General features: G+C 52.0%; 1 protein-coding gene across 1 annotated transcript in view; it reads left to right on the top strand.

The window, feature by feature from the left end:
* The first annotated feature begins 7 nt into the window (after positions 1-7).
* Positions 8-24,054, top strand: part of LOC109542063 — a 62,708-nt gene continuing 38,661 nt past the window's right edge. Inside the window, exons 1-28 of the mRNA XM_048666715.1 lie at positions 8-6,268; positions 6,803-7,018; positions 7,587-7,769; positions 7,824-7,991; positions 8,055-8,381; positions 8,436-9,917; positions 9,972-10,907; positions 10,977-11,330; positions 11,386-11,682; positions 11,736-12,056; positions 13,213-13,530; positions 13,591-13,908; positions 14,047-14,355; positions 14,410-14,736; positions 15,141-15,455; positions 15,505-16,152; positions 16,206-16,517; positions 16,578-16,898; positions 16,984-17,310; positions 17,367-17,681; positions 17,739-18,062; positions 18,124-18,447; positions 18,507-18,818; positions 18,875-19,204; positions 19,302-21,527; positions 21,587-22,528; positions 22,586-22,903; positions 22,969-23,271. Of these exons, the coding sequence (XP_048522672.1) occupies positions 1,048-6,268; positions 6,803-7,018; positions 7,587-7,769; positions 7,824-7,991; positions 8,055-8,381; positions 8,436-9,917; positions 9,972-10,907; positions 10,977-11,330; positions 11,386-11,682; positions 11,736-12,056; positions 13,213-13,530; positions 13,591-13,908; positions 14,047-14,355; positions 14,410-14,736; positions 15,141-15,455; positions 15,505-16,152; positions 16,206-16,517; positions 16,578-16,898; positions 16,984-17,310; positions 17,367-17,681; positions 17,739-18,062; positions 18,124-18,447; positions 18,507-18,818; positions 18,875-19,204; positions 19,302-21,527; positions 21,587-22,528; positions 22,586-22,903; positions 22,969-23,271 (18,094 nt within the window). The 5' untranslated portion in view covers positions 8-1,047. The remainder of the gene's footprint in view (positions 6,269-6,802; positions 7,019-7,586; positions 7,770-7,823; positions 7,992-8,054; positions 8,382-8,435; positions 9,918-9,971; positions 10,908-10,976; positions 11,331-11,385; positions 11,683-11,735; positions 12,057-13,212; positions 13,531-13,590; positions 13,909-14,046; positions 14,356-14,409; positions 14,737-15,140; positions 15,456-15,504; positions 16,153-16,205; positions 16,518-16,577; positions 16,899-16,983; positions 17,311-17,366; positions 17,682-17,738; positions 18,063-18,123; positions 18,448-18,506; positions 18,819-18,874; positions 19,205-19,301; positions 21,528-21,586; positions 22,529-22,585; positions 22,904-22,968; positions 23,272-24,054) is intronic.

Here is a 24,054-nt window from a genome sequence, read left to right on the forward strand (position 1 = left end):
TCGCCTACAGAACGTTTAAGGCAAACTACTACTGCATCTGCTGTGCGAGATGATCAAACGGAAACATATCATGTTGGGGAAACTACAGAAAGCAAAATTGGAACAACTGAACAGCCCCTTGCTTCTGAGACTGGCGGCAGCACAGAAGGACTTGGTGCCTACACGCCTACAGAACCAACAGCCCCTAGTGCAGAAACGGCAACGTCTACAGAACGTTTAAGGCAAACTACTACTGCGTCTGTTGTGCGAGATGATCAAACGGAAACATCTCATGTTGGGGAAACTACAGAAGGCAAAATTGGAACAACTGAACAGCCACTTGCTTCTGAGACTGGCGGCAGCACAGAAGGACTTGGTGCCTACACGCCTACAGAACCAACAGCCCCCAGTGAAGAAACAGCAACGCCTACCAAGCATTTCAGGCAAACAACTTCTGCCACTGTTGTGGGAGATGATCAAACGGAAACATCTCATGTTGGGGAAACTACAGAAGGCAAAATCGGAACAACCCAACAGCCAATTGCTTCTGAACCTGCCGGCAGCACAGAAGGACTTGGGGCATACACGCCTACAGAACCAACAGCTCTCAGTGCAGAAACAGCAACGCCTACAGAGTATTTCATACATACTACTCCTGCGGCTGCTGTTCAAGATGATCAAAAGGAAATATCTCATTTTGGAGGAACCACAGAAGTAAAACGTGGCACAACTCAACAACCAATTGCTTCTGAAACTGGCGGCAGCACAGAAGAACTTGGGGCATACACGCCTACAGAACCAACAGCTCCGAATGCAGAAACGGCAACGCCTACAGAGTATTTCAGACAAACTACTCCTGCGGCTGCTGTGCGAGATGATCAAAAGGAAATATCGCATTTTGGAGGAACTACAGAAGGAAAACGTGGCACAACTCAACAACCAATTGCTACGGAAACTGGCGGCAGCACACCAGGATTTGTAGATTACACTACTACTGGCGAGACAGTCCCCAGCACTAAATCGGCAACTTCTACAGCATTTCCATCGCAAACTGCTGCTGCAACTACTATGGAGATTGGGCAACCTACAGAAGGAAGGCTTGGCACAACTCAACAGCCAATTTCCTCTGAAACCAGCAGCAGCACAGAAGAACTTGGTACATACACTACCACAGAAACGGCATCGCCTATAGAGTTTTCACCTGCACTGGAAGGGCAATCAACTTCTCGAACTTCCACCGCTTCTTTGCCACCTACAGTTTCTGGGGAAGTAACAAAACCAGTTGGTCCAACTACAACTGAACATTCCTTACCTGAAAGCTCAGATCAGCAACCGACTACAGCGACAGCCCACCATACTACTGAAGTGGACTCTTATGAAATCAGGCAAAGTACAGTGGCATCAGGGCAACCAACGACTATCGAAGAAAACGAAGCTGTTTCCACCACACCAGGAACTTTGGTTGCATCGTCTACAACGCCCTGGGGAACTACTGAGCAAACTTCGCCCCAATCTGAAGCTGTTACAGCTTCAACAAAAGCAAGCCCAGAGCTGGTAGCGGCAACAACAGGCACGACCTTTGAAAGTGAGTTCGTTACCACACAGTATCCCACTCAACAGTCCAAAGCAACAGAAAAAGGGGCCAAGATTCCAGAGTCCAGTTCAGGAGAACCTACTGAAGGTTTAGAACTGAGTACTACTGGGGTTGAAGCTGAGCAAACTGCTACTGAGGGAATCATCCCCAGCTACACAACAACTTATTCAATGAGGACTGAAGGAGCTGAAACTAGGCATACAACTGAATGGGACAATGGCAAAAGTGAAACGACAAGTAGCTTAGCTACTGAAGCCACGCTTGTAACCGGTTCTACCTCGACAGCAACTACAGAATACATTCCGACTACCCGAGAAGCAACAGAAAGTGAATTGAGTGCGTCCACTAAACCAGCAGTATTTGAAACCTCCTCAGATCAAACTTCGCATTTCTTTACTTCTCCAATTGTAACGTATGTTTACGAGCAAACTTCCATCAAATCTTCAGGTTCAACCTCTCCAGTTTTTCCTGAATATAGTTCTGAAAGCCTGGTAACTGAAACTGGAACTGAAGCATATTCACACACGCCGATCTCCTCTATCACCGGCCAGAACGTACAAAGTACCACTCCTGAACAAGAATCAACAGCGAGTGAAAAAACCGAAAAGAGCGAGTTGATGGAATCAACAAAGGAATTAGCAAAAGAAACTACCACACAGATGATTCTCACCACTGAAAAATTGTCGCGGTCTTCATCAGCTATGGAAGAAGGCACCAGTACTGCATTTACTCCTGAAGAAGCATCAGAAGGCTCCTCTGAACGCGTTCCAGGAGTTCCAACTGTTGAAGGAATAGCTAAGGAAGCCACAACATTAGCTCACGCTACTAGAACTACAACGCCAGCTTTTAGTGCTGCTTCTGAAGCAGGGGGAACATCAACTTTCTCATTTAAAGAAACTTCTGAGTTTGGCCCAGAAACATTCTCAACAACTGAAGAATTGGCGAAGCAAACAGCGACTTCCAGTTATAGCTCTGAGGGACCTTTACAGTATACCACGCCTGCTGAAGCTCCGTTTACTCATGGCACAATGGGTGAATCAATGATAACTTCAACAGCTTCTTCCAATCAATCTACTACACTAGGATTTGTCACTGAAAAGGCTTCAACTACCTTGGAAGCGGAAGTTTCCAGTAAAACAACCACCGTAGTTCCAACGACAGAAACAAAGCAACTATCCACAGAACACCCCGAAAGGGTTTCAGAACTCACTCCCGGGGAATTCTCAACTTTAGCGTCTGCTACAGAAAAACCTTTAGAGAACTCCAAGCCCTCCAAAGCCACCTACGCTGATACTACAACATTGAAGGCCGAGGAAGCATCAACCGTTTCTACCAAGAGTGTCTCTGAAGTAACGCTGCAAATTTTTTCAACTACACAAGAACTTGGACAGGAACAAACCACATTGCGTTTTACCACAGAAAAATCTTCCGAATATTCACCGTTACCTTCAGGGTCACCTACAGGTGCAACAGGAACAAGTACTTATGAAGGAACGACAGTGTCTTCCTCTGCAGAATCAACAGTCTCTTCTAAAGAAGCGTCCGAGACCAGCTCAAGTGAGGTTCCTCCAGCTGAAACCACCCAAACTTCAACGTTACCATCTAACGAAGCATCTAAAACTACACCAGAGAAGCTCCCAAGTGAGGAGCTTGAAGAAAAGTCAACTAAATCGGCATATACTACTGAGAGTTATTCACAGTATTCAACCTCTACTGGTTCAACCGGGTCTGATGCTTTTGAGGCTTCAACTACTGAATCAACGCACACGACAGCAACATCAACAAAAGAGCCCTATGAGACTCCAGGAGTAATTTCAACAATGCAAGGAATAGAAAACGAGGCAACGACTCAACAATACGCAACTTCTGCAGAGGCTGGTGTCACTGAGACTGTAGAAGCCATTCAAAGCCCTACAGTACCAGCAATGGAAGCATCTGAACCTGAAAACTCTACAATCCCAGGCGAAAAGCATGCTACTGAAGAGTCAACACTAACAACCGCTGCTGGTACGGAAAATGCAAGAGTTGCAACTTCAACTGTGGCTCCAACTACTGAAGAAGTCCAGAGGTCTACGTTGCACACTACAACTGAACATTTGGCATCAACTACTGGAATTTCTTCTCAATATTCAACTTCAACGGAAGCTGGCTTGACTGGTACAACCAAACCCAACGCTTATGAAACCACGTTTACAACTGCGCCGAAGTCCAGCCCTGGAGGCTTATCAACTGTCCAGGGACTTGAAAGAGAAACAACCTCTTCTGGACCAGCATTCTACACCACAAGACTTCCAGATGAATCGCAGACTACTGAGGAAATAACCACGAGTTCTGCTGAGTCTTCTGAGCATCCTTCTACATCCAGCACCGGTGGATTTTGGACAGTTCAGCAAACAGGCAAGATTTCTACAACTGCTGAAGAAGGTTGGGAAACCACTGAGCGAATGATTAGCTCTGCACCTTCCACTTGGACGCCTACAACGGGATCGACTGAATCCTCTGAAAGAACCTCAACAAACGGACCGTCTACGGAAATGCCAATTAGCTTCGAACCAGACTTTGGAACTAAGGAGCCTTCAGCCACTGAGTCAACCAAACTCACTACCCCGGATCAGAGCACTGTTTCCAGTGGAACAAGAGCTTCGTCCATCGTGGAAGCCACTACTAAAGTTTCAGAAGAATCCATCGCACCAACTTCTGGTGGTGCTTCAGAAATCTCTTCCAGAGAGCCTGAAACTACCAGAAGGATCACTACTGAAGAACAACCCAGTTATTCCACCACAGTTGAGGACACGAAATCTACTTTAGCCTACCCGGCCAGCACTTCTGAGGCTGTAGAGCCTACTATACAACCATTACCTGGAGTAACTTCAACTACTGAAAGTGAGGGAAGGGGGTCGGAGTATTCCACTGCTGGAACAATCAGTACTATCTCTACATTGGGTGAAAGTACGACATTTATGTCCCCTGGAACAGCTGCAGAGCACGAAGTGACTACTGGTTTAGAGGTGGAATATGGGACTGTCACTGTAGGAGTAGGAACAACTGCATCTTCAGCTACAGGTGAAATCTTACCTAACGCTGCCACTGAAGAGCCTGTGAGCGAAGGTGGAAGTACGGAATCTACCCAGGGAAGTACTGCGGAAAGATCCACTAGTAGAACTGCTGAGGGCATGTTTGCTAATAAGGGAACTAGCCCGAGTCCACACGAGCCTACCACAGGTTACACCACGCTCGTGTCTACAGAGAAAAGCAGAGAAACCCCTGCCCATCAACCTTTCAGTACATCTAGAGAAACAACTACTGGCGGTGAAGGTTCAACCACTTTTGGCGCCACAGCGGCTCCAAAGTTGGTGACTGAGAAACCGTTTGTAGGTACTCAGAAGACGTCTGAGAGCACTGAGGAGCCATTGACGAAGTTAGCTACTGAGCAAATAATCACTGAAAGACTCACAACAGAAGTCGGGGAAACCACTACTGGATCCGGAAAGCAAAATGCAACCTCTGATCTTCCAGAAGGCATAACAACGGAAAATGTTAGCGCTTCTTCTGAAGCTGCCAGTGGGACAACGGCGCACGCTTTGCCGCAAGAAACTCTTTCGTACAGAAATAAGCAGAATGGGGATGAGTTTACTACGTACTATCCTTCGACCCTGTCTCCCACTACTGAGAAGTACTTTACGGTCTTTGAAAAGGAATCTTCCAGCTCGGGTAGGATTCCCTCCATGGATGCACTCATGCCAACTGGCGCGTCCTCCTGGCGTGAAAACCGCACAACCCCAGCTCCTCCTAGTTATACTGCAACTATGGAGACTGCAGCCGGTTTCACTGTTGAAGCAGTTACAGTTAAGTTCCCGCAGACTGGGATTCCTCCAGTTTCAACCACTGGAAGGCCAATGGAAATGTCTCAGCAACCCCCCGGTAGAACATTCAATCCAGTGGAAACTTCTACGGCAACAACTCCCTTGGTTCACTCGATCACTTTCACTACCCCTACTGGGGAACCGGAGCTGAGCACCACTGAAAGCTATAGGGAAACCACCACCATCAAGTATCTGGGGGATGTTTCCACGTTCAGCACGGTGCTTTCAACTAAAGAAGTGGAGGAAATTGTGACTTTGGGTAGAACTACCATCAACATCGGCCAAAACGAGGTGGTGGAAGTCACAACTCCTGCCTATACCATGCAGGAGGCCGCTTCTACTACCGAAAGTGCACGCGGAGGCACTGAGGCAGTCAGACATACTGTTCAGATGTCCACTGAGCAACTGGAGGAATTGACCACTGTGGGAACCACTACGGTCAGCAAAGTGTCGCAGCATGAGGAGACCACTCAACAATCGGAGCTCAGAGAGCCTACGGATTATTCTACTGAAGCACTGGAGATTGCGACGGAACCTACTACACTTTCAGCCACAACTGAACCAGTTTTAACCACAACGGTTGTAATCGCGACCAATCACAGTGTGATATCGATTAGCAATTACACCAATGGAATAACAAATCGCACGGTAGAATGCCTCGTCGACAATGATTGCGAAGACGCGGACGTCTGTATATTTAAAAAGTGCATTAACGTGTGCACTATCGGAGGGTTATGTGGTGCTAACGCCAAGTGTACTGCAGAGAATCATGCAGCTGATTGCACTTGCCCGCCTCACCATTACGGGGATCCTCACAGGATGTGCTATCCAGGTATTGTAATATTACTCAAGTTGCAAGCTGATTTCCGTGCCATTGTGGCAGCGGAAACTGAGATTTATGCTACTTATCAAAAGCGAAAGTTTGGCGAGAATTTCCAATCCGGTTAGAAGGACCATTTTTTGCCGTTGAGTTATTTGCGTGGGCCAGAAAAATCTCAGTGTCCACTCCCACTATGCGAACGTTCAGAAGGTATCATTGATTTGTATGATTTTTGTATGTAAACAGTTGTAATTCTAGATTGATTTAACCATTTAGCACAATGTTAATCAATTACAGTTACGGTGAGCTGAAGGGTGGCGCTCCTCCCTCCAAGCCACAGACTCTGAGATTGCTTCAAAGCCAAACAAGTCCTTTGAGGAGCGCCAACCTTTTTTGCATGGTTGTGGTGTGCTGATAAACAAAATAGTACAATTAATGTAAATACCGCGCTACATTTCAGCAACGTGAAAGACCCCTTAAGCCCCCTTAAAGCTCATGTTGCATTAATGTACTAAACTGTACTAATTCAGTTAACATTCCTAATAGAACCACCTGGCGAAAGGGCGCCCAAACCTTGCGAGTCTGATATGGACTGTCTCGAGTCAGAGGCGTGTTACATGTCCATTTGTCAGGATCCGTGCGAATTTACCAGTGCCTGTGCGGCAGGGGCGCGTTGTCAAGCTAAAATGCACCGGCCCATTTGCACTTGTCCAATGGGATTTGAAGGAAACCCGGCTATTAAATGTTCCAAATCGCCCACAAGTAAGAGCGCCTTCGTTTTGCCAAAGAGCCATGCTGCCAGTCATGGACTGTTCCACCACTTTAGCCTGATAAAGGTCATCTGATTGGGTAACCGAACGCAAAGCGAGGCCCCTTGAACATTTTCCCACTCCCCTTTATCACCAGCTTTCTGTTGATTGAGTGGAGGCTGGTCTGAATTGAGCACGCTCCACTTTGAGATATGAGAAATAGGCCGCGCCTCGTCCTTAATCATTGCTCAAGTTGCGGAACACCCATAACTCAGCATGGCCCCCAGATGTACATATACGAACAATGTGTCAACGCCAGCAACAATTGACTAAAGACCAAATAAACCAAGTAATGATTAATCAACCAATAACAGTAACGTTTAACCCCGTTTTGAAAAGCTTCAAAATTAGTACAAAAGTTCCAGCCAGTTAGCATCTCGCATAGTTTGGCCCATTCTCTATGTAAATACGTTGATGTAAATTCGATGTTCTTCTTTGTTGGGCGCTGTATTTCCCCAATGTTTAATGTAAATACTTATCTTACGTCTTTTGCGTCCTCTCCTCCGCACCTTCTTCATTAGTGGGTTGCACAGCAAACGAGGACTGTCCTATTAGTGAAGCATGCATAGATAGAGCATGCCAAAGACCTTGCGATGTCCATAATCCTTGCGCGCAAAACGCCGTTTGCATCAACACCAACCACGGATGCGACTGCAGCTGCCAGGAGGGATACCAAGGGAATGGTTTCGTCGGTTGTGCACCTGGTGAGGCACAGTACGGCGTAGGCTCGGCCTGTTCACTACCCCTGAAATTTCCAGTTGCCGATAACGGTCCCCCAGTTTGCCAATACAACGAGGACTGTCCTCCGAATAAACTCTGCGATCGTTTGAACAGAAGATGCATGAATCCCTGCTTTGAAGACTCTTGCGGAGAGAACGCGGAGTGCGTTCCCAAGAACCATGGGGCGACTTGCGTCTGCCTGCCAGGTCAGTTTAGTGTTTCCCACTTTACTAGCCCAGTCAGTGAGTAATTTGGTTATTGCCTACTAGGCTATGAGGGAAACGCCTACGTGGAGTGCCTAGGAGTCTTAGGATGCAGACGCGATGAGGAGTGCGCTTCTAACGAAGCCTGCCTCAACCAGCAATGCGCCTCACCATGCAACTGCGGAATCAACGCCATATGCGACGTGATCCAGCACAAGCCCCAATGCCAGTGCCCCCCAGGGTATCAAGGCGATGCGCGAGTGTCTTGCCAACCGCCCTCTGATCCATGCGACCCCAACCCATGTGGCACCAACGCGCTTTGCGAGCTGGACAATGGAAACCCCATCTGCTTCTGCCCGAAGGGCCTCACTGGAAACCCATTCAAGAACTGCAGTATGTTTCCCTTAAAATCGCCCCCCTACAAGTGTACTAGCGCTTTGTTTCCAGTTCCAGAAGGCGATGAGTGTTCCCCGAATCCTTGCGGCCCCAACTCCGGCTGCCGAGTGGTTGGAGGAAACGCCGTCTGCTTCTGCCTGCCGGAGTTCGAAGGCACGCCCCCCCAAGTGCCATGCAGTTTGCCCAGCAATCCATGCGATCCGTCGCCCTGCGGGCCCAACACTCAATGCTCCATATTGGCCAATGGCTTTGCCAAATGCACCTGCCTGCCTGGTTTCCTGGAGAGTCCCAACACCATCAGAGGTTGCATCGAGAGCAGAAACCCTTGCGAGCCCAACCCGTGCGGGGCTGGCGCCCTTTGCGACCCGCACGGGGAGCCTGTGTGCTCTTGTCCCTATGGAACTAATGGAAATCCCTTCCGGGGCTGCGCCATTGAGAAGCCCTTGTGCAGTCCGGGGCCTTGTGGGGCTAACGCGGATTGTTACAACTCCAACAACGAGGAACAATGCTTTTGCCGGTCTGGATTTATTGGGGATCCCTACACTGGCTGTAGGATTCAGCCTCCGAGTCCTTGTGTGCCGAATCCTTGCGGCCCTGGAGCGCAATGTGTGATCACTCCCGATGGAAACTCTTTGTGCCGCTGCCCGGAGGGCATGGGAGGTGATCCGACCGGGCCTCTCGGTTGCTTCGGCTATGAGTGCGTGGTGGATGAAAACTGTGGCGATCACCAGGCCTGCATTTCGTACAGATGTCGGGATCCTTGCCCAGGCTCGTGCGGAGTAAACGCCGATTGCCGCGTGGAGAAACACCATCCTGTCTGCTCTTGCCAGTCTGGGCTAACGGGAAATCCTGTGATTAGGTGCTTCAAGATACCGGAGATTCTTCCGCCACATGACCCGTGCATGCCCAACCCCTGCGGGCTGAACACTGTGTGCCAGAGCATCTCCAATCGCGCTGTTTGCTCCTGCCTACCAGACTTCCATGGGGATCCGCAGATCGGCTGCCAACCCGAGTGTCTGATCAACTCGGACTGTCCGATTAACAAGGCGTGTTTGGAGCGACATTGCAAAGACCCGTGCTCGCAAGGACAGCTGTGCGGAGTGAACGCCTTCTGCCAAGTTAGAGACCATACAGCAGCCTGTCTGTGTTTGGAGGGATTTATCGGAGACCCGTTCTTGCAATGCATCCAACCTCCCATTGAAGACACACCCAAGCATACCAACACCTCGATCCAGCCCTGCACGCCTTCGCCTTGCGGCAGTATGGAGTGCAGCATCTATGGAACGCAGATTGCTGTTTGCGACCCGTGCTTGGGCCCGGAGGCCGTCTACAACCCTCAGTGTCGGCCGGAGTGTTTGACCAATGCGGACTGTCCGTTCCACCAAGCCTGTATGCGGTTCAACTGCATCGACCCATGTCCAGGCTCATGCGGAGTGAATGCTGTTTGCTCTGTGGTTTCGCATACGCCCATCTGTAGCTGTCCGTATGGACTGGTCGGAGACCCGTTCCAGCAGTGTGTTCCTCTTACGATTGGTAAGTTGTTTGGCCTGTTGTAGGAGTGCGTGCTTAAGAGTGATTTTCTCTTAGATTCCCCCAAGGACAGTTGCGACTACCCGCGGTGCGGAGTGAACGCCGACTGCCTAGAGAAAGGAACCGGGGTGATCTGCGTTTGCAAGCGGGGCTTCTTCGGAGACCCCTATCTGGCCTGCCGCCCCGAATGCGTTATCAACCCCCATTGCCCATTGGACAAAGCGTGCATAAACGCCAAATGCTCCAGCCCTTGCAGCGATGTGTGCGGAGTGGGCGCTCAATGCGACGTGGTCAACCACATCCCCATCTGCTCCTGCCCCCCTCAACATACAGGAGATCCGTTTGTGGCCTGTTACAAGGCTGTAATCCCCAGCCTACCGGCGCCGGCGCCTCAAAACCCTTGCGACCCGACGCCTTGCGGCCCCTACAGCCGCTGCTCGGTTTCGCATCAAGGATACGCCACCTGCTCTTGCCTGCCCAACTACCAGGGCGTAGCCCCCGCTTGTAAACCCGAGTGCATTTCAACATCAGAATGTCCCCAAACGAAGGCCTGCATTAATCTGAAATGCGGCGACCCGTGCGCAGGCACTTGTGGGTCTGGAGCGGTTTGCACGGTGATCAACCACAACCCGATCTGCAGCTGCCCAGAAGGACTGGAGGGCAATCCGTTCTTGAACTGCCGCCAAGCGCCCGTGGTGGAAGAACTGCCATCTACAACTGAGGAACCGATAAATCCATGTGTGCCCACTCCGTGTGGCCAGAACTCGATTTGCCAGATAAAGGAGAGCCGGCCAGTGTGTTCCTGCATAGCGAATTACATTGGCAGCCCGCCCTATTGCAGGCCGGAATGCATGCTCAGTCAGGAGTGTCCTCAACATCAAGCTTGTGTGAACGAGAAATGCGTAGATCCGTGCGTGTCCAGCTGCGGACCGAATGCTCAGTGCCATGTCGTGGGGCACAATCCGTTCTGTAGCTGTTTATCTGGATATGAAGGTATGTAGCAACGTGCTTGGAGTGTGGACTAACGGGTGGTTTATTTATCAACACCGCGATGCTTTGCAGGCGATGCTTTTGTCGGCTGCACCAAAGTGGCTGTGGTGGCTGTAGACCCGTGCAACCCATCGCCCTGCGGGGAGAATTCCCAGTGCTCTGTAAGCGAGGGAGCGGCGAAGTGCGTCTGCATTCCCCCCTACATCGGAAACCCCTACTCTGGAGGCTGCAGGCCTGAATGCACCATCAACTCCGAATGTGCCACTCATCTGGCCTGTCTGTCGCGCCATTGCCGAGACCCTTGCCAGGGACTCTGCGGCATCAATTCCGAATGCAGCGTCTTCAACCACGTGCCAGTTTGCACTTGCGCCAGAGGCCTGGTCGGAGACCCGCAGACCGGGTGCAGGCCACCTGCAGTGGTCGAGAGTAAGCCACCTAATCAAAGAGTCCATACTTGACCAGCTAATTGTGGTACTTTAAGGGCCCAAGCCATGCGAGCCGTCGCCGTGTGGACCAAACAGCGTCTGTCGCGAACGCAATGACAAAGCAATATGTTCGTGCCAAGTGGGGTACTTTGGACAGCCGCCCAGCTGCAGGCCCGAATGCCTGGTGAGCTCCGAGTGCAGCTCAGACCAGGCCTGCATTAATCAGCGCTGCCAGGATCCCTGTCCGGGAACATGCGGCGCCAGGGCCCGATGCCAGGTTGCCAACCACAACCCGATTTGCAGCTGCCCGCCCAACTACGTCGGAGACCCTTTCATTGTCTGCAGACCAGAAGGTAAAAGGCTTCCTGAGCCCAGTGAACTGCTCAGCAGCTCAATGCATTTTCAGAGCGCGGGGAACCAACGCCCACTCCAACTCCATGCATACCATCGCCGTGTGGGCCGAACGCGGACTGCCAACCACTCAACAATCGCGCAGTGTGCTCGTGTCTTCCGGGGATGTTCGGCGTTGCGCCCAATTGCCGTCCAGAATGCTCCATTGACCAGGACTGTCCACTCACCTTGGCCTGCACCAATCAGAAGTGCAAGGATCCATGCGCGGGTTCTTGCGGCTTCAACGCCGAATGCAGCGTGGTCAACCATCGGCCCATCTGCAGCTGCCAGTCAGGGTTTGAGGGCGATCCGTTCTCCGGCTGTAATCCAGTTGCCGGTAAGTTTTTTGGGCATCTGCCGCAGTAGAGGGTTTTTTTTGGGGTCAACTGGGAATGTTTTGAGCCTAGAAGCACGTTGCTACCAAGGGGTATTGATAGTCTGAAAGATGCGTTTGAAATGTCCAAGAAGATAAATTGAACTGTGAAAGGGCCTCCATAAAGTTGTGATTTGGCTCTGCTAGATTTTTTTCTTGCGGATATTTGAGGTAGTTGGCGCTGATATTAAACACTAAACTTTCCCTTACTGAAATTAGGGAAATTGGGCTCATCACGCCCGCTTCTGTAGTCGCATCCGAGGTGGACATTTGAATCATCCACACATACATTTACTGCAAAATTAAAAGAAAGTTTGCAATTATTTTTGGCATTTTCTATAAGTCATTGTACATACTTTCCTGACTGTGTTTCAATTCCAAATCAAAATCAATTCCTGGGCTTCAGTCATTTATTGTCTATTTATCAATTAAAAAACGTTTCGGTGTTTTCCACCATCATCAGTTTCAATGTGTAGCGTTGTTGCTACACATTGAATTTTCTATAAGTAGACAACGACGTGCTTCTGGGGCCGAAATGTGCCATCAGAGAAACTGCAAAAATATCTAAATCTAGAGCGTAACACGGTGGCCATAAAGTTATTGCAAATCGTTTTGGGGCCACCCTGTACATTTGCTTTATATCGGAAAACTCCACCTAAAGTTCATGCACTACCCACAAGGGACTTCATCTACATTCATAAACCATGCCTGCCGAAACATTGTCATAAACTTGTGCATTTTCCTCTGTAGCTATCGACTCAATCTGCCTATTGTCTATGTGCATGTCTAGCATCTATTCAGCATGATTCTAAATCGGCGTTATTTCTATAAAACTGTTCAAAGAAACTGCAGAAATGCGGCAAAAGGAAAAAGTCTCACCGACTGCTGGGATATTGGCAAAAACCTAAGTCATAAATTAGGCAACAGTGTCGACGCCCATATTTAAATGGCGTCCTCCTCATTAGCATCGCGCAAAATTTGTTGCCCCTTCGTGCTTTTCAAGCCCATTTTCTCACCCCCTTGAACAGTCAGACTCTGAAAGCTGCCAGTTTGCAGGAAATAACCCCCATTTTGAACCATCCTGTGTGTAGACGTTGTTATTCTATTCCGCCTCTTGTAGTAATTGAAGAGCCGCGAAACCCCTGCAATCCATCCCCGTGTGGTTCAAATGCCGCTTGCAAAGAGCGTGCTGGTGCCGGCTCATGCACTTGCCTAGTCGGGTTCTTTGGGGACCCCTACAACGGGTGTAGACCTGAATGCGTAACGAGCAGCGAATGCGCCCACACTAAAGCGTGCCTGAACATGAAATGCACCGACCCCTGCCCTGGAACATGTGGAGTGAACGCCAAATGCTCCGTGATTAATCACATTCCCCAATGCTACTGTCCCTCAGGATTCTCTGGGAATGCGCTCAGCATCTGCCGCGAGAACGTGCCTTGTAAGGACCCCAACCAACAAGCCCCAACCTGCGTGTTTAACAGTTTTTCAACCGTTTCAGTGGTGTTTGAAGAACATAAACGCAACCCCTGTGTTCCCTCGCCCTGTGGCCCCTACAGCATTTGTCAGATTAGTAACGATCGGCCTGTTTGTTCATGTGCGGCTGGTTACTACGGCGCCCCGCCCACTTGCAAGCCCGAATGTATCGTAAACTCCGAATGCACTCAAGACAAATCGTGCAATAATCAGAAATGCGTGGATCCCTGCCCGGGAACATGCGGCATTAACGCCCTCTGCCGAGTGGTCAATCATAGCCCCATTTGTAGTTGTCCTACAAGTTTCACTGGGGACCCATTCGTTCGATGCCTTCCAGAAGAAAGTAAGTTCGAAACACCAGCACTTAACCCCCCAGACAATTAACCCAGAGCACTAAAATCTTAATGATAGCGAAATAAGAGAGACATTAATCCATTAACTGAGCTAAAACATTAAAACAAGTAATCAGCAACTGTTTTAGAACGTCCAGTTGATGTCGAAAACCCCTGTCTCCCCAGCCCTTGTGGCACATTTTCGGAATGCCGAGTTGTAAATGGGCGGGCCAGATGTTCTTGTTTGCCCAACTACTACGGTCAACCCCCCAATTGCAAGCCAGAATGCGTGGTTAACTCAGAATGCTCCCCCAGTAGGGCGTGTGTTAACCAAAAATGCAAAGACCCTTGCCCAGGCTCTTGTGGCGCCAACGCCCAATGTAGCGCAGTGAATCACGTCCCAGTCTGCTACTGCTTGGCAGGATTCACTGGAGATCCATTCTCCGGATGCCAGCAATGTAAGACCAGCAGACAATGGATGGTCTGATCCTCACCATTAAACGTTCTTTTAGTCACGCCCAGAGAGGAGCCGCCCCACCCTTGCAACCCTTCGCCTTGCGGCTCCAACGCCAATTGCAAAGAGCTGAATGGCGCTGGATCGTGCACATGCATTCCGGGATACTTTGGCGATCCATATACTAGCTGCAGGCCGGAATGCGTGCAAAACTCCGAATGTCCGATGGATCAGTCGTGCAACAATAACAAGTGCAGGAACCCCTGTCCAGGCACTTGCGGCATCAACGCGGAATGCCTTGTCAATAACCATCTGCCCAACTGCAATTGCTTGCCCGGTTTCACTGGAAATCCCGCATTGTCTTGCCATCCGATTCCCATTTCACGTAAGGATTTGCTGGGTTTTCTCCCCAGCTGGCTAATCGCGGGTTGATGGTCTGTATGTGACTCGTTCACTGATGGAAGGGCACAAAATAACCCGTTTGTGCCTCAAACGGGTTTTGCCAGTTCGAGGTTGTAGCATTGGGATCCTGGTCGAAAGCAAAAAATTGAATTTCTGATTGGGAAAAATGAGCAACTCTCGGTGCTCTCCCCACGTTCAAAACACCATTTCATCAAGCCAAGCATCACACGGGGCACCTTTGCCCTCAGTTGGGATCTCCAACGGTTTTAGACACCCCAATGCGAACAGCTCCAACCAAGCTCCTCCCCCATTGACAAACCCGACGCGATTTGCTGGCTGGGCCCAATGTCCCTAAGCCAAAACACTTATCCACCTTGCTCTCCTCAGCCCCAGTGGAAGAGCCGACAAACCCATGCGTTCCCTCACCGTGCGGACCCTACAGTCAATGCAGGGAGGTGAACGCACATGCCGTCTGCTCCTGCCTCCAAAACTATATCGGAGCCCCTCCAATGTGCAGGCCTGAATGTCTCGTGAGCTCCGAATGCGGCCAGGACAGAACCTGCATCAACCAAAAGTGCAAAGATCCATGCCCTGGAACGTGCGGGCTAAACGCGCTCTGCCATGTGATAAATCACAATCCCATCTGTAGTTGTGCGCCCGGATTTAGTGGAGATCCATTCATTCGATGTGTGGTCGTAGAGAGTAAGCTGGCGCAGCGTGAGTTTGGCCTGAGTAACGCTTGAAGTTTTAGAGCGCCCTGTTGAGGTTGAACCCTCCAATCCGTGCCAGCCCACGCCCTGTGGGCCCAACTCTCAATGTAGAGAGGTGCATGCCCAGCCTGTCTGCTCTTGCCTGCCCAATTACATTGGGCGAGCGCCCAACTGCCGCCCTGAATGTACTATCAACCAGGAATGTCCAGGAAATCTGGCCTGTATCAATGAGAGGTGCAAAGATCCGTGCCCGGGTTCTTGTGGGTTTAATGCCCAATGTGTGGTCACCAACCATTCGCCCCATTGCCACTGTCAAGCTGGATTCACTGGGGATCCGTTCAATGGGTGCACTTCCATACCAGTAGCTCTTCCCGTAGAAGAGGAGAGGACTCCATGCATTCCCTCCCCTTGTGGAGCCAATGCGGAATGTAGAGAGCGAAATGGCGCTGGCTCATGTGTGTGCTTGCCTGAATACTTTGGGGATCCATACACGAGCTGCAGACCTGAATGTGTGACAAACACAGATTGCGCCAGGGACAAGGCATGCTTGAACAACAAATGCAAAGACCCCTGTCCGGGTATATGTGGAATTAATGCTGAGTGTAGGGTTTCCAATCATTTGCCCTCTTGTTCCTGTTTTGATGGATACACTGGGAATCCTTCAGTGTCTTGCCACCTCCCGCCGCCAAGTATGTACCAAAAAGACTTCAAACTCGCCTGCAATCGCCACTTTTGCCCCCAGTTTCAGAGCCCAAAGCTGAACCATGCCAGCCCTCGCCTTGCGGCCCTTACAGTAACTGTAGGGTAGTGAATGAACACGCGGTCTGCTCGTGTCTTCCGAACCACATCGGCTCACCGCCGATGTGCAGGCCGGAGTGCATGATAAGTGCCGAATGTTCTCTGGACAAAACTTGCATCAACAGTAAATGCCAGGATCCATGTCCAGGAACGTGCGGCATAAACGCTCAATGCCGCGTGGTCAATCACAACCCCATCTGCAGCTGTTCGTCTGGATATACTGGAGATCCATTCATCAGATGCAACGCAGAGGAGAGTAAGTCTCACGCCTACCTGGGGGAAAACGGGGCCTAATTGCCCGTGGTGTTTACTCTAGGAAAACCTGAGCCGCTTCCTCCGGCCAATCCGTGCGTGCCATCCCCTTGCGGGCCTTATTCCGATTGTAGAGTGATCGGGAACACTCCCGCGTGCTCTTGCATCCAGAACTTTGTTGGGCGCCCCCCGAATTGCCGCCCTGAATGTTCGATTAATGCGGAATGTCCCGCGAACCGGGCCTGCCAGAATGAGAGATGCGTGGATCCGTGCTCTGGCTCATGTGGAGCCAGCACCGACTGCACAGTCATTTCCCATAGGCCTGTTTGCTCTTGCAGGGTGGGCTTTACGGGCGATCCGTTCTCTGGATGCATCCCCATACCAAGTAAGATCAATCAAGGTCTAGAGGTGCCCGGCCTCATGGTCCATGCGTATATTCAAGCAAATGTTCTCTGTCCTGCCCATTTCAGTCGCCGCGCCTGTAGAAGAGGAACGAAACCCTTGTAATCCTTCGCCTTGCGGCGCTAACGCCGAATGCCGAGAACGCCAAGGAGCAGGATCATGTGCATGTTTGCCTGAATACCTTGGAGACCCCTATACCGGCTGCAGGCCGGAATGCGTGACCAACAGCGACTGCCCAAGAGACCAGGCATGCGTGAGCAACAAGTGCAAAGACCCTTGCCCTGGAACGTGCGGGATTAACGCCGAATGTTCTGTGCCTAATCATGCTCCTTCTTGTTCGTGCCTGCCTGGATATACTGGGAACCCGTTCACTTCGTGCCACCTTCCCCCGCCTAGTAAGACCCGAGAGTTTCCTCCCCAGCAGTGCCCTAGTAAGGACGATTTTTTTAAGTTGTGGAAACCCCCGAGCCGGAGCCCTGCCGTCCGTCACCATGTGGGCCTTATAGCGTGTGTAAGAACGTAGATAACCATGCGGTATGCTCGTGTCAGCCCGAGTATATCGGCTCGCCCCCAGCCTGTAGGCCCGAATGCATGGTGAGCTCGGAATGCGCCCAAAACAAGGCGTGTCTTAACCAAAAGTGCCAGGACCCATGCCCTGGCACCTGCGGCATAAACGCCAAGTGCCAAGTGGTCAATCACAACCCCATCTGTAGCTGTGCAGAGAGCTACGTAGGAGATCCTTTTGTGCGCTGTGTGTTGCGACCAAGTAAGCCTGCGGGTGTACCTAGACTAACCCAGTTGGCCAATAACATCGCCCTTTCAGCAAAACCCGTGGAAGTGGACAGCGGCAATCCTTGTGTGCCCACGCCTTGCGGCTCTAATTCTCAATGCCGCGTGGTTGGGACGCAAGCAGCTTGCTCCTGCTTGCCCAATTATATTGGGCGAGCCCCCAACTGCAGGCCGGAGTGCACAATCAATGCGGAATGCCCCAGCAATCTGGCGTGCCAGAACGAGCGGTGCAAAGACCCTTGCCCGGGCTCCTGTGGGCCTTTCACTACTTGCATGGTGATAAAGCATGCTTCGGTCTGCCAATGCCTTTCCGGTTACACTGGGGATCCGTTCACTGGATGCTCCATCATACCAACTCGTAAGGGCTTTCGCCAACTCAACCGGCGATCTTTGGAAGTAAAGTCTTTTTGAAATTCTAGCTACTGTAACCGAACAACCTCGAAACCCTTGCAACCCTTCGCCCTGCGGGGCCAACGCGGTTTGTAGGGAAAGAAATGGCGCTGGCTCTTGCTCATGCTTGCCTGAGTACTTCGGCGATCCCTACACTGGCTGCAGGCCGGAATGTGTGGCCAACTCGGACTGCGATCGCAGCCGATCTTGCGTGAATAATAAATGTGTGGATCCGTGCCCTGGCACGTGCGGGTTGAATTCTGAGTGCTCCGTGATCAACCACGCTCCATTCTGCAGCTGCATTCCTGGATACACTGGCGAACCCACCAGCGCTTGCAAAGTGATTCAAGCCAGTAAGCAATACGCCCAACTGAAAATGCCTTCGACTGTTAACCGGGGGTTGTTTGTAAAGTTGTAGAAGAACCGCAAAATCCTTGCCAACTATCCCCTTGCGGCCCATATAGCGCTTGTCGGGAAGTGAATGGGCATGCTGTCTGTTCCTGCAATGTGGGTTATATCGGCTCTCCTCCAATGTGTCGACCCGAATGTGTCGTTAGTTCCGAATGCTCCCAAGACAAAGCCTGCGTGTCCCAGAAATGTGTCGACCCATGCCCAGGCGTATGCGGGCTGAACGCTCAATGCCGAGCAGTCAATCACAACCCCATATGCAGCTGCTTAACAGGGTTCACTGGGGATCCGTTCGTTCAATGCTCCAGAATCGAATGTATGTCAGCCTACTAACCCCTGCCAGTGCGCTTTAAACCGAGCTTTCTCTTTTAGTGCCGGCACCGCCCAAAACACCTGAAAACCCATGTATTCCCACACCGTGTGGACCGAATTCTCAATGTAGAATAGTTGGAACGCAAGCGGCCTGCTCTTGCTTGCAGAACTTTGTAGGTCGCCCTCCCAACTGTAGGCCTGAATGCTTGAGCGACTCCGAATGTCCCAATCACTTAGCATGCAAAAATGAGAAATGTAGAGACCCTTGTACTGGTTTGTGTGGCATCAATGCCCAATGCACTGTAGTTAATCACCAGCCCATTTGCTCCTGCTTCCCTGGATATACTGGGGAGCCATCTAGGTCCTGTATTTTGCCTCTCCAAGAGCCCCGTAAGCACTTTTCTTCTTGTTTCTTCATTTCCGTTTCATCTCATCTGCCTTGACTTGGGTGAAGGTGTTCAGACCATGCTAATGGACTTTTTTATAGTGACAGAAAGACCCCGAACGCCATGCTCTCCATCGCCCTGCGGGCCAAATGCCGAGTGCCGGGAGAAGAACGGGGCCGGCGCCTGCTTCTGCGCTGCCGGTTTCGAGGGAAATCCATACGATAGCGACAGAGGCTGCAGGAGAGAGTGCGAGGTGAACAACGACTGCAGCTCGGCCCTGGCCTGTGTGTCCTTCAAGTGCGTGGATCCTTGCCCTGGCACCTGCGGAGCTTTGGCCGAATGCCATGTTAACAACCACATCCCCACGTGTTTGTGCCCCGCTGGATATGCAGGAGATCCATTCTTCCAATGTCGGCTGGCGCCGACCGAACCACCTCCGGAGATTAATCCCTGCCAGCCCTCGCCGTGCGGCCCTAATAGCCAGTGCAGGGAAGTGAACAAACAGGCCGTATGCTCGTGTCTTCCGCAATACGTGGGCTCTCCGCCCAGCTGCAGGCCGGAATGCGTCGTCAACTCAGAGTGTCAACTGGACAAGGCCTGCGTCAATCAGCGCTGCGGCGACCCGTGCCCCAACACCTGCGGATTGGGCGCCCAATGCACGACAAGAAACCACAACCCGATTTGCGCCTGCCCGCCAGGATACACGGGCGATCCATTCACCAGGTGTTCGCCGCAGCCGCCGCCGCCGCCTGAGCCGACAACGGAACGCCCGCCATCCTGCCAGCCCAGCCCCTGCGGCCCCAATTCGATCTGCAAAATCATCGGGAACTCCCCCACGTGTTCCTGCTTGCAGGACTACATCGGGGCGCCCCCCAACTGTAGGCCTGAGTGCGTTCTGAGCTCCGAGTGCGGCAGTTCTCTGGCCTGCATCAATCAGAAGTGCCAGGATCCTTGCCCAGGCTCCTGCGGCTCCAACACCGTTTGCAACGTTCTCAACCACATCCCCATATGCAATTGCGCCGAGGGATTTACTGGGGACGCCTTCACCAGTTGCTATCAGATCCCGCCGTCTACCAAAGCGCCTGAACTGGATCCCTGCAACCCATCGCCGTGCGGGCCCAATTCTCTATGCAACGACGGCGTCTGCACATGTTTGCCTGAATACTTGGGCAATCCGTATGAGGCGTGCAGACCTGAGTGTGTGCTCAGCGCCGAATGCACCAGGAACAAGGCTTGTATCAGGAACAAATGCGTGGATCCTTGCCCAGGAACATGCGGGCAGAATGCGAGGTGCGACGTGATCAACCACATTCCATCCTGCTCCTGCCCGGATGGTTACACTGGAGATCCGTTTGTGAACTGTCGGGTTTCGGAGCCTCCGCCACCAAAGGCCCAGCCGTGCAACCCGTCGCCCTGTGGACCCAACAGCCAGTGTCGCGAAGCCAACCAACAAGCAGTGTGCTCCTGCTTGGCAGGCTACCAAGGCAGTCCGCCGGGATGTCGGCCCGAGTGCGTCGTTGGAGCAGAATGCCCGCAGGATAAGGCCTGTATCAACCAGAAATGCGTGGATCCTTGCCCAGGATCTTGTGGGGCTCGCGCCCGATGCGAAGTCCGAAACCACAGCCCGATCTGCAGCTGCCCAGAGGGCGATACTGGGGATCCGTTCCAAAGGTGCAGGCCCATTCCACCCGAACCGCCAGTGACCAGGCTGCCTAATCCTGAACCCTGCAACCCATCGCCTTGCGGCCCCAACTCGATTTGCAGGCCGGCGGGCGACAGCTACGCCTGCAGTTGCCTGCAGGGCTACATCGGCAACGCACCAAATTGCCGGCCAGAGTGCGTGATCAACACCGACTGTCCAAGTGCGCTCGCCTGCATCAACAGCCAATGCAAAGACCCCTGTCCAGGCAGCTGTGGGGAAAACGCCGAATGCCATGTTATCTCGCACGCAGTCTCCTGCAGCTGTCTGGCGGAATTTGTGGGCGATCCGTTCGTTCAGTGCATAGTGAAAACTGAGCCAATCAAGCCTTGCGAGCCGTCGCCTTGCGGCGCCAACGCCCAATGCAGGGAGCGAAACGGAGCTGGCGCTTGCCTATGTTTGCCCGACTACCAAGGAAATCCTTATGAGGGCTGCCGGCCCGAATGCGTGCTCAGCTCAGACTGCCAGCCCAACAAGGCGTGCATCAGGAACAAGTGCGCTGATCCCTGCCCAGGAACCTGTGGGGAGAGTGCGGAATGTTCTGTTATCAATCACGTGCCAGCTTGCAGTTGCCGGGCAGGGTCCACTGGGGACGCCTTCAGGCTTTGCTCGCCACTGCCAGTTGAAGGTAAGCTAAAAGTCCAGGAAGTCTCAGTTTTTTTACCCAGGTTTTTGCATCTTCAACAGAAGAGCCGTCCAATCCATGTGCGCCCTCGCCATGCGGTCCCAACAGCCAATGCCGCGTGGTTAACGGCCAAGGGGTGTGCTCCTGTTTGCCCGAATATCAGGGCGCGCCGCCATCGTGCAAACCCGAATGTGTCGTCAGCTCTGAATGTCCCTCAAATAGAGCGTGCCATAGATTCAAATGTGCCAACCCCTGCGTGGGAACCTGCGGAGTGGGCGCTAGATGCGAGGTCATCAACCACAACCCCATCTGCAGCTGCCCGACGGGTTTGACTGGAGACCCGTTTGCCAGGTGCTACGAACAACCTCCAGAGCCATCGCCCCGACCTGCGGCCAACCCTTGCGTGCCATCGCCTTGCGGACTTAATTCGGAGTGTCGCGACATCGGAGGCCAACCGTCCTGCTCCTGTAGGGCCTCCTACATGGGCGTGCCTCCAAATTGCCGGCCGGAATGTGTTGTCAACACGGACTGCCCGTCCCACTTGGCCTGCATAACGGAAAAATGCAAAGATCCTTGCTTGGGGTCGTGCGGATTCAACGCGGAGTGCAGAGTGCAGAACCACATTCCGATCTGCACCTGTGCTGAGGGCTTTGTGGGAAACGCCTTTACAGAGTGCGCACTCAAACCAGCCCCGCCGCCGCCCGAGAGGAAAGACCCTTGCAACCCATCGCCTTGTGGGCAAAACGCTGTTTGCGACAACGGGGCGTGTTCTTGCCTGGCGCTATATCAAGGGGACCCCTATGAGGGTTGCCGGCCGGAATGCACCATGAACACCGACTGCTCCCCAACAAAGAACTGTGTTAACCTCAAGTGCGTGGATCCCTGTCCAGGCACTTGTGGAGATCTGGCGATTTGCGACGTGGCAAACCACCTGCCCATTTGCAGATGTCCGTCTGACTATGAAGGCGATCCGTTCGTTAGCTGCCGCATTCGGCCGAGGATCCGTAAGTTGTCTGGTGATGTTTCGGCAATGAGGAGTTAACAAGTTTGCAAATTTCCAGCGCCTCAACCTGTGAACCCGTGCCATCCCTCCCCATGCGGCCCCAACAGCGTCTGCAAGGTGAACCACGGAGTAGCAGTGTGCTCGTGCCAGCAGGGCATGATAGGGAGCGCCCCTCAATGCCGCCCTGAGTGCATAGTGAGCGCTGAATGCGCCCTCACCCAAGCCTGCCTCAACAACAAGTGCGTCGACCCCTGCCCAGGGACGTGTGGAGTAGGCGCGCTCTGCCAAGTGGTCAACCACAACCCCATCTGCAGCTGCTCCTCTGGAAACACCGGCGATCCCTTCACCAGGTGCTACGCCGTGCCAGCGGCTCCAGGTAACTACCACTAGCTGCACATGTAGATGAGTGAGTTGCTACAGCGTTTTGTGTGTCAATTGCAGAGAACCCGCAGCCGTGCCAGCCCAGTCCGTGCGGTCCGAACTCAGTGTGTCAAGTGCGGGGCGAAAGTCCGGCCTGTTCGTGCTTGGAGGGTTACGTCGGCGTGCCGCCCTCCTGCCGGCCGGAGTGCACCATCAATCCGGAGTGTGCGAGTGTGCGGGCGTGCATCAATCAAAAGTGCCGCGACCCGTGCCCGGGCAGTTGCGGCGCTAACGCAGTGTGTTCGGTGGTGAATCACAGTCCGTTGTGCTCTTGTGTGCCGGGCTACACGGGCGACCCCTTCCGAGGCTGTTTACCAACTCCACGTAAGTTTGCCTTTAGGGTTCTTGATTTGGGTGCTGGTGCATGTGGTTGGGGGCGTCAAGGAGAGGTTGATTTTGAGTCGGAACCAGCCCCGAACGCTGGGTGAATGTGGCGGGAACACAGGGAATTCGAATTTCAAACCAGAACATAGTTTGCCAAAGTTTCCAGATAGCTAGATTGAGATGATCAACCGATAAATCAGTTGGTTTTTGTGCGCAGGCACTCAAGAATTCAACACTGTTTTTGTTTTGTTTTTTCAAAAAAACCTGTTTTGCTTATGGCACGGTCGTGCGTGAACATGAAACAGATTTCGTGCGAACTGCGTTCGTCAGAAATCGTGCGAAAAAGTGCGAGCGATCCAATTTCGCACGAACTCTTGGAAGGATTTTGTCAGATTTCGCAACAGGGGGCATCGTCCACTGGACGGTGTTTCCGATAGCTCGTACATCGCAATGGTTCGTCCAAATTCGTACGAGCGACTTCAGTTCTAGTAGAGAATCATTCGCTTCTTTTCGCACGATTTCTGACGAACGCGGCTCGGACGAAATCGCATCCAAAGAGCGATCGGCCTTAAGGCTCCAGTTTACTTGGCCGAAACTACCACAAATTACCATTCAGTCCAAGTGAAGAGTGGAGAATGTTTATGGACGTTTGATTTCTTCCGATAGAGCGCAAAAGTTTACGTAATTTCTTGAATCAAAGTTGCAATTAAAGACGGTAAATAATCCGAAACAAGCTACGATCGAGCAAGTTAAAATCGAGTGTCACAATTAGTTTCTTTTTTT

The sequence above is a fragment of the Dendroctonus ponderosae genome, unplaced genomic scaffold (assembly GCF_020466585.1).
Source record: "Dendroctonus ponderosae isolate FM_Combo_2020 unplaced genomic scaffold, Dpon_F_20191213v2 Dpon_F_20191213_5, whole genome shotgun sequence".
NCBI lineage: Eukaryota > Metazoa > Arthropoda > Insecta > Coleoptera > Curculionidae > Dendroctonus > Dendroctonus ponderosae.